This window comes from Schistocerca piceifrons, chromosome 3 (genome assembly GCF_021461385.2).
Source record: "Schistocerca piceifrons isolate TAMUIC-IGC-003096 chromosome 3, iqSchPice1.1, whole genome shotgun sequence".
Lineage (NCBI taxonomy): Eukaryota > Metazoa > Arthropoda > Insecta > Orthoptera > Acrididae > Schistocerca > Schistocerca piceifrons.
In genome coordinates, this window is record NC_060140.1 from 674,967,315 (window position 1) to 674,980,303 (window position 12,989).

General features: G+C 43.0%; 1 protein-coding gene across 1 annotated transcript; it reads left to right on the forward strand.

Annotated features, from left to right (window-relative positions):
* The first annotated feature begins 202 nt into the window (after positions 1-202).
* Positions 203-6,112, forward strand: LOC124788957. The gene is made up of 2 exons (XM_047256246.1): positions 203-1,494; positions 6,046-6,112. Exons 1-2 carry the CDS (start codon positions 203-205, stop codon positions 6,110-6,112), a joined length of 1,359 nt encoding a protein of 452 aa, XP_047112202.1.
* Positions 6,113-12,989: the final 6,877 nt, after the last annotated feature.

Here is a 12,989-nt window from a genome sequence, read left to right on the forward strand (position 1 = left end):
CCGTCTAGATATAGACATAGCTGCCTTGAGTGAGACAAGACTCTCAGGTGAGGGACACATTAGTGAGGTACGTTCAGGGTACACCATCTTCTGGAAGGGAAAGGATGCAGGAGAACCACGCATCCATGATGCAGGATTTGCCGTAAAAACGAAAATAGTGAAAGATCTTCGACTTACACCTGTCTCAATTAATGAAAGACTGATGACTCTTAGAGTACCCATTGGTTCAGACAGATTCATCACCTTCGTCTCTGCATATGCTCCTACTTTAGACAGTGATGAAGACACAAAGAATCAGTTCTACCACCAACTGAACAGTACTTTCTCTAAAATACCCATTCAAGATAAATTAATTTTACTTGGTGATTTCAATGCCAGAGTGGGAAGGGACAACCGTTTTTGGAGAGATGTCATGGGTAAACAAGGGGTGGGAAACTGCAATGCAAATGGGTTGCTACTTCTTGGTCTACGTGCTGAGCACGAGCTTTTCATCTCCAATACCCAATTCCGTTTGCGTAACCGCTATAAGACCACATGGATGCACCCACGCTCCAAACATTGGCATCTTATAGACTACGTTATTACGCGACAGCGTGACAAGAAAGACATTCTCATCACAAAAGCAGCACTAAACATCGATGAGTGCTGGACGGACCATAGACTTTTAGTCAGCCGTTTGAGAGTACCAAAGTATCGCAAGCCACGATCCCACTTTTCAAACCCACCACGCAGAAAATTCAACATAAGCAACCTGAACAACAAAAACGTTCGCTCACACTTCCAAGACATACTGTCTGAACAACTTAACAAAGCTCCAGCAACCACAGATGACGTCGAACAAGAATGGACCACATTAAAGAACATCATCAAAGAAACTGCTGAGAATGTTGTTGGTTGTAGTGCACGGAAAAGAAGTGACTGGTTTGATGACAACCACGGAGAAATCCAAGCCATCATCAATGCAAAGCGGGATGCTTACCTATCCCTTGCTCAGTATCCATCCTGCGCAGAAAAGAAAGCACACTTTCAAGAACTCAAGCAGAAATGTCAAAGTGAAATACGAGTAATCAAGAACAAATGGTGGCAACAGAAAGCCACAGAACTCCAAAATCTTTCTGATGCAAGGAACCTGCGTGGCTTTTACGCTGGTATTAAAGAGCTGTATGGACCTATCCGCTCCTCATCAGGAGCACTGAAAGCTGCTGACAACTCCACCATTCTTACTGAAAGTCAGGACATCTTAAATCGTTGGAAAGAGCACTTCAGCTCACTGTTAAACAGCCCTTCTACTGCCGCTGGAGATTTTCTCAAAAATGTCCCACAGCCCCCTCCAAAACCCTGGCTGGCTGATCCTCCAACTTTTCAAGAATTTTGCAAGGCACTCAAGAGTGTGAAACCTGGGAAGGCTCCTGGACCTGACAGCATCCCGATGGAGCTTATTGAGGGTGGCGGCTTGCCTCTAAAAACTAGACTCTTCTCACTTATTATATTAAAGTGGGAAACCCGCAAGGTACCAGCTGACTTGAAGAACTCCACAATTGTCACCATCTTCAAAAAGGGCGACAGAAGCGTCTGTGGTAACTACCGGGGAATATCTCTACTCTCTGTCACTGGAAAATTTTTTGCAAGAATCCTTTTAAATCGCCTCCAGACACTTTCAGAGACTATACTACCTGAGTCTCAATACGGGTTTCGACCTTCAAGAGGGACAATTGACATGATCTTCTGTGCACGACAACTACAGGAGAAGTGCAGAGAACAGCAAAAGCCTTTACTACTTGTTTTCTACGATCTAGAAAAGGCCTTTGATACAGTTCCCAGAGAAGCCATGTGGATGGTCTTAAAACACTTCGGCTGCCCTGAACATTTTGTTGACCTGATTGAAGCTCTCCACGTTGATATGACTGGACAGGTCCTCTGGCAGAATGAAATGACTGGTGAATTCCCAATAACAAGTGGGCTTAAACAAGGATGCGTTCTTGCACCAACATTATTTGCATTGTATCTGGCAGCTATGCTTTACGAGACAACCGTAAACAATGCAGGAATAGAACTAAAGTACAGGTTTGATGGAGGATTATTCAACCAGTCCAGACTCCATTCAAAAAGGTTCACCAGTACCACTCGTGTGACAGAGCTGCAGTATGCTGATGACAATGCCTCTCCAGCTCATTCACCTGCAGAGTTGCAGCTGTCAGTTGATTCCTTCAGCAGGGCGTACGAACGATTTGGTCTCTCCATCAATATTCCAAAGACAAAGGTGATGGCGCAGCCAACTCCTGGCTCCTCCGTTCCTGACTTCAGCATATCCATCTATGATACACTCTTGGAACAAGTGGACCATTTCCTCTACCTGGGAAGCATACTGTCATCCAACTGCTCATCTGGAAAAGATGTGGAGAATAGATTACGTGCTGCACATGTAGCATTTGGTCGTCTTACAAAGCGTGTCTTCCTGAATAAAGACCTAACACTGTACACCAAACTGATGGTGTACAAAGCTGTAGTCATTTCCACCCTGCTATATGGTTGCGAAACCTGGACGTTATATCGCTGCAATCTGAAGAAACTAGAACGCTTCAACCAACAGAAGCTAAGATATATCATGAACCTGAAATGGGATGACTTCATATCCAACACGGCTGTTCTAGAGAAAGCAAAAATGCATAGCATGGAAGCTCTTATCATTGGGCATCAACTCAGATGGGTCGGACATGTCCAGCGGATGAAAAATGACAGACTTCCACGCCAAATGCTGTACAGCGAAGTGAGCACAGGTAAAAGGTTACGAGGTGCCCCTCTCAAACGTTATAAGGATCAGTACAAGAAAAATCTGAAAAACTTGAACATCGATCCGAGTAACTGGTCCACAATAGCAGAAGACCGAAGTGGCTGGCGCTCAGTTACCTCAAATGCTCTTCAAAACTTTGAGCTGGAACGTCGAAGAATGGAGAATGACAAACGCCAGAGACGTAAACTCCTCCAGGCTCAGCCACGTCCTCCACCTTCCATCAGCTGTAATGTCTGTGGCCGCCTGTTCCACGCCAGGATTGGATTGCTAAGCCATCAACGACACTTCCACGCCTGAACCGTGACAAAGGAAATCTCAGGAGAGAAATGAAAACTCGGATACGAGTATCAGCCGACGACGACGACGACGACGACGAGGTACAGACTGACATTTGATTGACTGCATAAAGTATTCTTTGATGCGAATCTTGGCTATTCCGTGATTCAGGTTTTTCCCAATTATATTTTTGTGTTCAAATCTCTGTGTGTGAGCATTATCCTCATGTGTTCATTTCTTGTGTGTGATCACTATCGTTACATGTCTGTTTCTGACTTACTCTGTACACTATTGTGTTCATATATATTTGTTCATTTGAATAGATTTAGAATTTTCTGTAGGTCATTCTGTACATGTAATAATTGTTTCTTGCCATGCTTATTAGTGTACACTGTTTCACATGATTTACTCGTCTAATGTTCCTGTAATTCTTCATTGTGAAACCATGATGCCATTTTTTCTTAATGTTTTTATGGATATATAAATGTAGTGTTTCCATTACACTACATGTACATTCCTTATGTACAACTACATAAAATCTTAGTACTCTTGTCCTAATGAAGGTAATTGTATATTGTAAACGTAACAAATTGTAACTCATTGAACATTCACCACAAATGATTGAGACTTGCCAGAGCAGATGAAATATACTTCTGATGATATGCTAAAATACTTTATACCAAATATCGGCATGCTTCACCGATACGAGCTGCAACTGACTTTCATAAGGAACTCTTGGATACCACAAGATGGCTTTCGAGTTACCAATGGATCTACAGTCTGCATCAAGCAGATGCTACTATTTATTTTATTGCCTGTTCATGTGTGAGGTTGTCAGCTGAGCACTGCACATAGTGTCACCGTGGATGCTTCCACATAACTCCCCACAACAGTGATATTATTGTAACTACCTAAAGAAAGTTTGGTCGCTTTGACAGGGGAACTCATCAACCTATTTTCATCGTGCAAATTACTACTGCCATGTGTGACTGTGTAGGTCTTGTGTGATATACTCAGTCCTACTTTTTGAGTGTTACAAAAACAAAGTAGATCACCAATACTACTTACTACTATACAAAATGTGACCTATAAACTTTCAAAGTAGCCCCGTGCAGAACGTTCTCATAAACATCATGAGACATTATAATATGTTCTTGAATTTTGTAAATACTTTTTCCGTGTAGTTCTTTAACTCACAATTTATGTAAAGTGATTTTTCTCTTTGTATTTATAACATGTTTTGTATGTTCCATTCCTATCTTAAATAACACTTACACATAATTCTATTCGGAGAAGGCTGAATGTTTGTAAGGTGGTCAGGTCATTTGGATTTTTTTTATTTATCAGTGTGCACGTAATAAAGAGCAAGTTACGTTACTTTTAAACAATCTTTGGTCTTATTGTGGTACAGTCTTTGCCTCTGCGCAGTCCCGTACATTCTTAATTGAAATGTGGATATTGATGGACGTATTGAGTAGTGCTGTGTTGACCTGTGATTGTATCTGTTAGAGGAAGTCCGGCCGTAGTGGCCGTGCGGTTCTAGGCGCTACAGTCTGGAGCCGAGCGACCGCTACGGTCGCAGGTTCGAATCCTGCCTCGGGCATGGATGTGTGTGATGTCCTTAGGTTAGTTAGGTTTAAGTAGTTCTAAGTTCTAGGGGACTGTTGACCTCAGAAGTTAAGTCCCATAGTGCTCAGAGCCATTTTTTGTTAGAGGAAGAAAGACTGATTGTGTAGGGCAACAAATGATGTATGTACTGGAAGGCGAAAAGAATATACATTTTGAATATCTTATAATTTTTTTGAAGAGAAGAAGTTTGAGGTAAGACTGGAGCACTGCACAGATAGCCGGCATTATTGTCAGATAGTTAACTGGCTCAGAGCTGAGAGGAAGACCACCGCACTTCCATCAGTCATACATTAAGATAGCAACTGATTAAGCTGTTTGGTTTTTATAGATATTCTCTGTTACCATTGTACCCTTTTTAAGTCACTGTTCATTGTTCACTTCGTTAAGCATAGTATTGTTGAGACCAATGTTATGTTTGAAGATCACGCAAAATTTTACTCTGTGTTTTTCGATACATACTACATTCGAAAATCGTTGTCCCGGAATAGCATTTCATAGGAACCGTTACTCTCCCCAGCCCACTGCATAAACAAGGATTATGCATTACCACATTCCACCATATTTTGTTGTACTGGGTCTGAACACATACAAGGACGAATTTGTTGCAGGAGATGAAGTGGATAATATTGTTGCAACTACTTAAGACTGAAAAGTAATAAAGAATGATGGTCTACAAGAGACGAGGAATCTGAAAGGCAGCATCAACAGGGAAGGGAGCCTACAAACCGTACATGTGAATACTGAAGCTACTCTCGATTCCCGACACGTTACCCATAAGAAAGACGAAGCGGTGCTCCTCCGAGGGATTCCAACAACACGGCCAAGGGGAACATTATCATCATGGATAACGGACGCGACAGCAGCAGTGAATTGTACAGTAATGCTATAAAAAGTAGGTAAACGACACGAGGTGCTTCCATCGCGTTAGAGAATCAGATAGACCTACGGAGTTTCGAGTCAGAGACGTCCTCATTCACTCCTCCTGTCGGATGCGGAAGAAGGCATTTGTTGGAGGTTAAAACCACTGTTGCACAGAAGTAATTGCTATGGAGGTTCACGATCCTTCATCCCCAGCACCGCTGATGGATAACATGACAGAGTACTTATAAAGCAGGTCATACCTCCAGGGATAGAACAGGTTAGACAGTGTAGCACGGGTTGTCGTGTTTCACATTAGTGTTATCTTTCAGTCTTGTTTGTGTTCTTTCGTTACCCTTTCTCTATGTCAGTGAAGTTATTATTAATGTGGACGAAGGCGCATTGTGTATTACCTTGTTATTTACTTATTATTAACAAGGAAGTCTAACGAGGAATCTGTTGTGAAATGAGAGTATTAATAAACTCGGCAGTGAACAAGAGCTTTCTGGTGCTGCATTCATTCTCAGCCTTACGGAGGCAGAGAATTTGTTTAGCTAGTTTAATTAAAATAAAAATAAAGTACCACTCGCCTGAGGCGACCAGTGCGCAAACACCGGACAGACGAGGACAGAAGGGAGACTCTCCAGCGGTGACGGCTTCGCAAGCACTTATTTGCATTGCAGATTAAAACCGAGCCCTCAACACTGTGCTTCTGTAATTCGCACGCGTGTGCTTTTGTACCTGCCTTACTCCTTTCCGCTTCAGAAATATACAAAAGAAAATTGGTACGTCACGGTACGTTATCTGTAGCGTTGTACCAACACAGGTCTAAACAATTTGCGTCAGCGCAAGTATTTTGATGCTAACGAACTGAAAGACTTCGTGGAAATGCAGAATTGTAATTCTATGCAGCACATTAGCAGTAAATCATTACTGGTGTGGCGAGGATACTACCCCTCCCCCTCTCTCTCACTCTATCTATCTCTCTCTTTAGTTTTCAGTCCTGAGATTAGTTTGCAGCTGTAGGCCGTTCCCCTCTTCTGTTCGCCTTCACCTTCATTCCACGTTCGAAACGCATCTCACATAAAACATAATCTGCTGCATGTATGACACGCTTGGTCTTCCCTGACGATTATTTCCCTCAATAACGCCTTCTACTATTGCCCCAGTTGTTGTTGCTGTTGTTCTTATGTCTCAAAATGCATCCTATGTTTTTCTGTCTTCTAGTTTAGACCTGCCTCCACAGAGATTTGGTTTCCTATGGTCTTCTTAGTACCACTTAATTCGTAAATTTCCAACTGATGTTCATCATCCTTCTGCAGTACCAAATCTCTAGTTACTGCCCGCCATCCATGTGGGACACGTGTTGATCTGACCGCGGACTACTAAACTGAGCCACATACAAATGATTTCAGCAAAGTGTACGGGCCTGAAGGTGGCGTTGACGCAACGCAGAAACTAGTAGCGAAGCAAATAAAAAATCTTAAGTACAGCTGGAGGAATTTCATTTTTAATAAAAATTATACTATCTGCGTCCCACCTTCATACAGTTAAATATGGATGTACGAAGACCAGATCTCTAGAGCTTCTGTCTTCTCTCTTGTTTTTCTGTTGTCCAAGTTTCACACCAGTATAGGACCACACTATAAACAAATACTTTTATAATCCGTTTCCCTATTCCCACACCAGTGTTCTTGTTGGTGAGTAAGTTCTTTATCAAAGGAAATGCAGTTTTGGCCTGCTGTACTCTGCTCACAATTACCTTGCTGCTTATCTTGTCCCTTCCAATCCTTCTTCCCTAACAGGCAAATTCCTCTATCTCTTCTAACTGTTCTCATCAAATTCTTATTCTTAATGGTTCATATTCTTCTTCAGTATTGCATATCATCACTTTAGATTTTCGCTTGTTTATTCCAGTACCATACTGTCCTCAGATATTCGCTTCCGTTGTGTTGAGGACTTTCTCTAGATCTTCTTGCGTCTCCTGTGACCGCATTTGCCGCCCACTTAGCCTGATCCCCAACCTCAGTAGTTTCGCGAACTTGGTATGTAACTACTGAATATAAGAGCACAGACTACAAATCCTTCTTTCACACGTTTTCTAATTTTTGCGTCCGTTCCTAATGAAAATTGCGAATGCCGGCCACTTAGTTCTTGTAGAAGCTGAGTATCCCTCATACTCTGTATTGGACCTGCTTTCATCACCACTCGGAACATCCCTTGCCAGATAAGATTATCAGATACATTTTACAGGTACTCAGAGACAGCACAAGATAGGTTTGAGTCGTGGCTGGCTCATGCTATGCGTTGGATTAAACCTTGGGTGCTATTCTGTGTTTAGTCTCGCGTGGTTATCGCGATTATGCTCCCGATCTATATTAACGACATAGGAGACAATCTGAGTAGCCGTCTTAGATTGTTTGCAGATGATGCTGTCATTTGCCGTCCTGTAAAGTCATCAGATGATCAAAACGACTTGCAAAATGATTTAAATAAGATATCTGTATGGTGCGAAAAGTGGCAGTTGATTCTGAATACGGAAAAGTGTGAAGTTATTCACATGAGTACTAAAAGAAATCAGCTAAATTTCGATTTGCGGTAAGTCACACAAATCTGAAGGCTGTAAATCAACTAAATACTTAGGGATTACAATTACAAATAACCTAAATAAGTACGATCACATAGATAATATTGTGGGTAATGCAAACCAAAGACTGCGATTCATTGGCAGAACACTTAGAAGGTGCAACAGGTCTACTAAAGAGACTGCTTACACCACACTTGTCCGCCCTATTCTGATGTATTGCTGTGCGGTGTGGGATCCGCATCAGGTGGGACTGGCGGATGACATCGAAAAAGAACAAAGAAGGGCAGCTCGTTTCGTATTATCGCGAAATAGGGGAGATAGTGTCACAGACATGATACGTGAATTGGAGTGGCAGTCGTTAAAACAAAGGCGTTTTTCATTGCGACGGGATCTTCTCATGAAATTTCAATCACCGGTTTTCTCCTCCGATTGCGAAAACATTCCGTTGGCACCCACCTACATGTGGAGAAGTGATCATCACGATAAAATAAGAGAAATCAGGGCTCGCACAGAAAAATTTTAGTGCTCATATTTCCCGCGTGCCGTTCGAGAGTAGAACGGTAGAGAGACAGCTTAAAGGTGGTTCATTGAACCCACTGTCAGGCACTTTATTGTGAATAGCAGAGTAATCCCGTACATGTAGATGTAGATACTGTTATCCTCTCTTTCCGTTGGTGGCAGTAGCGGTGTGTATCGATATTCGCACCTTGGACTATCTGTGGACTGGCGCTTATAGTTTCTGAATGGGCTGTGTGTGAGTAGTTGGTCGGCTGGTGTGGAGCAGCGAGGAAATCTCTGCGGCACGTAGTTTGACATGCCCGCTGTCGGTCTCTATGCGGTATCCGAGTGTGTGGTGCTGTTCCCATTGCTACGAGGTTCGTGGCTCACCGATCCTGGACATGAAAGTTGAGTTTTGACTTAATCTACCAGCATCTCACGACTGTTCACATTGCGCCGTTTCGAGTTCGTTGGCAGCTGTTGGGATATTCCTGCGAGCAGCAAAGTGTTTTCAAGTTGGCAAATTTTAGCCACCCGCCAGTGGAGTTTAACTTTACTTGGTTATTTGAATTGAAGTGCACCAGCGGAACCTTCTGCCTTATAACCATTAACGTTCCGGTTACCTGCCCTGGCCTTTGACGTAAATTCAGGCAGTGTATTTTCCTGATCGTTTTGTCGCTGTCCAGCAAGGTGTGTAGTTTTACAGCTCAATGTATGATTAGTTGTGGGGGCCAATCAATACCTTCTACGTTGTTCCATTGAACTCCCTGTTGTGTGCTGGTCGGTTGAAGTGTCGGTTATCTTGTCGGTGGGTCCGTTGACGGTTTGTCGGTTGGGTTGTCGTCGGATCGACAATGTTTGGGCCGACTGCCTGCCTCACCTAATCAAGCGTTAGTGTTTGAATTCCAGGCCAACCCTCGGAACTTCTGAGCCGCCTTGGGTGTACTGCCTTTTCTTGTTCTTGTTGTTTGTACTTGTATGGCTTCTAGCCGATTTTTAGATTAAGGTTGTTTTGCCCTTAAGGTGTCAGATGGTTTGGGCCTTCAGCCTAATTTAAGAACTGTTTTACGTAAAGCTTATGGCATTTTTAAAATTAATGTTATTGACTATTAAGTGTTAGACCTTCAGCCAGCTTTGAATTTAAGTTGTTTTGATCTTAAAGTGTTAGATTCTTGGGGCCCTCAGCCGATTTTGAAATAAAGTTGTTCTGCCTTTAAGGTGTTAGATGGTTTGGGCCATCAGCCTAATTTAAGAACTGTTTTATGTAAAGCCTTTGGCATTTTTAAAAATAATGTTATTGAGTCTTACGTGTTAAGCCGATTTTGAATTTTAGTTGTTTGCTCTTAAAGTGTCAGATTCTTTGAGCCTTCAGCCTAATTAAGGAACTGTTTTAAGATAAGGCTTAGCCGTTTAAATTTCTGATTTAACTTGAGCTTTAAGTTATTGGCTTTCAGCCGTTTTTAATTAAAGTAGTCTTGCCCTTAATACATCAGATTGTACGGTGCATTCAGCCGCTAATTACGTTCCAAAACTAAATCTGTGTCTTCTCCTAAAAATTTTTTTTCTTGGCTTTTGTAGTGTTTGATTAAATAAAAGGTTGTATGTTTGTGTGTAAATGACAACCGCTTATTTTGGCCCCTTTCCACAACTTAAACTACCTGTCTTGTCCTGCAGGTTAAGCAGGGCGTCTCAGTGGTAGCAGAGCGTGGTTGCACTTGTGCTTGCCATTCTGGTTCCTGTCATTTTCACACTCATTTCGTTTGTGTTGTGTGGCACCATATTATTTTGGCTGTTACTTGTTTCAGGTGCTTTTCGTAATGGCAGTCACAGTGTCCGGGGATCTGCCTGCTGAGAAAGGACCACCTTGTTTACGACTTGGCATTATTGCGCCAACCAGTTGAGGCAGTGTTCCAGAATTGGTAAACCGTTTGCACGCTGCCATTCTTCAACCGGTTGACGTCATGCCGGCGGTGGTGGTTGAGAGAGAAGCGGCAACTGAATTTTTGTTTGAGGCTATTAAAGGCCTTGAGGACACTATTTGTCTTTTGGAGGGAACCCAACCTTATAACAGTCAGCTGGATAGCGTGAGTGCACAGTTAATGCATTTAACTAATCGGATAGTGGATTTAAGCACGTTAAAATTTATCACAAAAAATTAACCATTGAGTTGGGAACTTTGGTGAGCGCATTAGTTTAAGCTTACGTGTTTGGAGTTGGATGGGAGGAAGGTTGAAGACAGGGACTTGCGCTGTCAGGGAAAGAGTGGGGGTGGTACTGTTACATCCGCTGTCAAGTTATATGTTGTGTTTTCCAAGTTGCCTAATCCTATGGCCTATTTCTCCGAGATATTACTGAACTGGTTGTGGAGCGACTTGATGAGGCGGAAAAATTATTGTGATTATTGGTTCTCCTAGAACAACACACGGCCGCCTTTCATGTTGAGCACAAAGTAATTTTGTCATTATTGCACCAGTTAGCTACAGGCGAGTTGCAGAACCTTCTCTCATGAGCCACGGCGGAAGGGTTTTCCCTGCATCAATTAAGGGAGCTCGTAGTTAGGTTGACCACCGGGGTTCGTAAACGGCTTGAGTGTCGTTACATTAGGGATGTGCAGCGGGGTGAGAAGCAGTTACATCAGTATGTCGATAGAGTTCAGACAGCCTCTTTGGCCTTGCTAATTGATTTACCTGAACAAGAATTGGTCTCAATCGTTCGTAGGGGAATGTGTGCGGCGGATAAGTCGCATTTTGTCTTCCTTACGCAGCCTTCAATCTGGGAAGAGGTCCGTGACGTGATCATAGCAGCATCCGCATTACCGCGAAGTTAAGGGGCGGGACGTCGGCGCTGATTACACAGTATCTACATCCGCAGAAGTTATCAAAAAAGAACACTGGCGTTGTTTCAGGTGCAGCAGTGCGGCTCATTTGCTGCGCTCTTGTGTTCAGCCTCGTGCACCCAGAACCAACAGATGACGCCGTGTTGCGCCGCGAACTCGGATTCGAGGTTTTAGACATTGGCGTACTCGGGTGGTCGCTTCTTCATCACCCCTTGCCTTACGTTTGATCTTGGGTAGGTGGCGAGATGGTTTGTGCCCTTTTGAGTTCTGGTAGTTCTTTTTCATTATTGAGCCTCAGTGATTTTTGGAATTTGGGCATCTCACGAAACTTCGGTTGGTCCCTTCGCTGGTGCAGAGATGTTGTGACCAATGGCCAAGTGTTGTTTCTGTATGGTTGGCTCCGGGGGAGGATATCGGTCGGCGACTTTTCCTGGTCTGTCTTTAGCTTTGTTTAAGAAACTACCCATTAATCTAATTTTGGGGTGATTTCATCAATAAAACCGGGTTAGTCTTAGATTATTCCGGACACATTCTTTTCTTTAAATTCGCTCCTGGAGAGAAGTTTGGCCTTGGCGAATGCGCTAAACTTAGTGTTCATCGAACTGTTGCGGCGTCGGCCCTTGAGGCCGTAGCTAACAAGTTTGGTGTGGCCCATGTCTTGCCCCATCAGGCTTCTCAATTACACGATTTGTTGCAGTTTTTCCCAGCTCCTTAGTGATAACTTGGATGTTACTAACGTTCTTGATTATCATATCCCTCTGTCCGACAATATTCTGCTATGGCAGTTCCCGCACCGCCTCTCACTCCCTAAGGTGAAGATACTCAAGCCTAAGATATCTCAGATTCTCCAACAAGGAGTAATGAGGCCTTCTACATCTGCTTATGCTTCCCCAATATAACTTGTACCTTAAGATCAGAGACGTGATTTCAGACCTGTGGTTGACTACCACCGTTTAAACACCGAGGTTGTCCTTGAATGGGTACCCCTACCTGATGTTCATAATTATTTCACTTGGTATGCCTGCGCTAATTGGTTTACCTTCCTTGATTTGAATCAGGCCTATTATCAGATTCCGTTGGCTGCAGAATGTAGATATATTACCGCATTGTGTTCTAACTAGAACTTGTTTCAGTTCAACAGAGTTCATTTTGGACTAGCAACTGGAGCGGCTGTGCTTACTCGTTTGTTGGATAATATCCTTGGCGACTTGAAGTTAGTCTGTGTGATAATTATTTGGACGACTTGGTTATCTATAGTCGTTCGAGGATCATTTGGAGCATATCCAGCAAGTTCTTTTGAGATTACAGGGAGCCAGGCTGACCGTTAAGCCTAGTAAGATGACGCTAGAACCAGAATGCAGCAGGTATCTTTCTTAAGTCATATAGTGTCGGGTCAGAGTATTCGCATTGACCAAGAGCAAACTAAAGCCTTACGGGCTTTGCCTCCACCTACTAATAAGCTGGGAATTGCTAAATTCATAAGCATAGCAAATTATTTTAGGTGTTCGCTCCCA

Excerpts from the sequence above, each read along its gene's own strand:
- LOC124788957 (XM_047256246.1), top strand. The coding sequence starts at position 203 with ATGACTCTTAGAGTACCCATTGGTTCAGACAGATTCATCACCTTCGTC. Across the intron at positions 1,495-6,045 it reads TTCTCACTTATTATATTAAA|TGAACAAGAGCTTTCTGGTG; the intron begins GTGGGAAACCCG and ends TAAACTCGGCAG.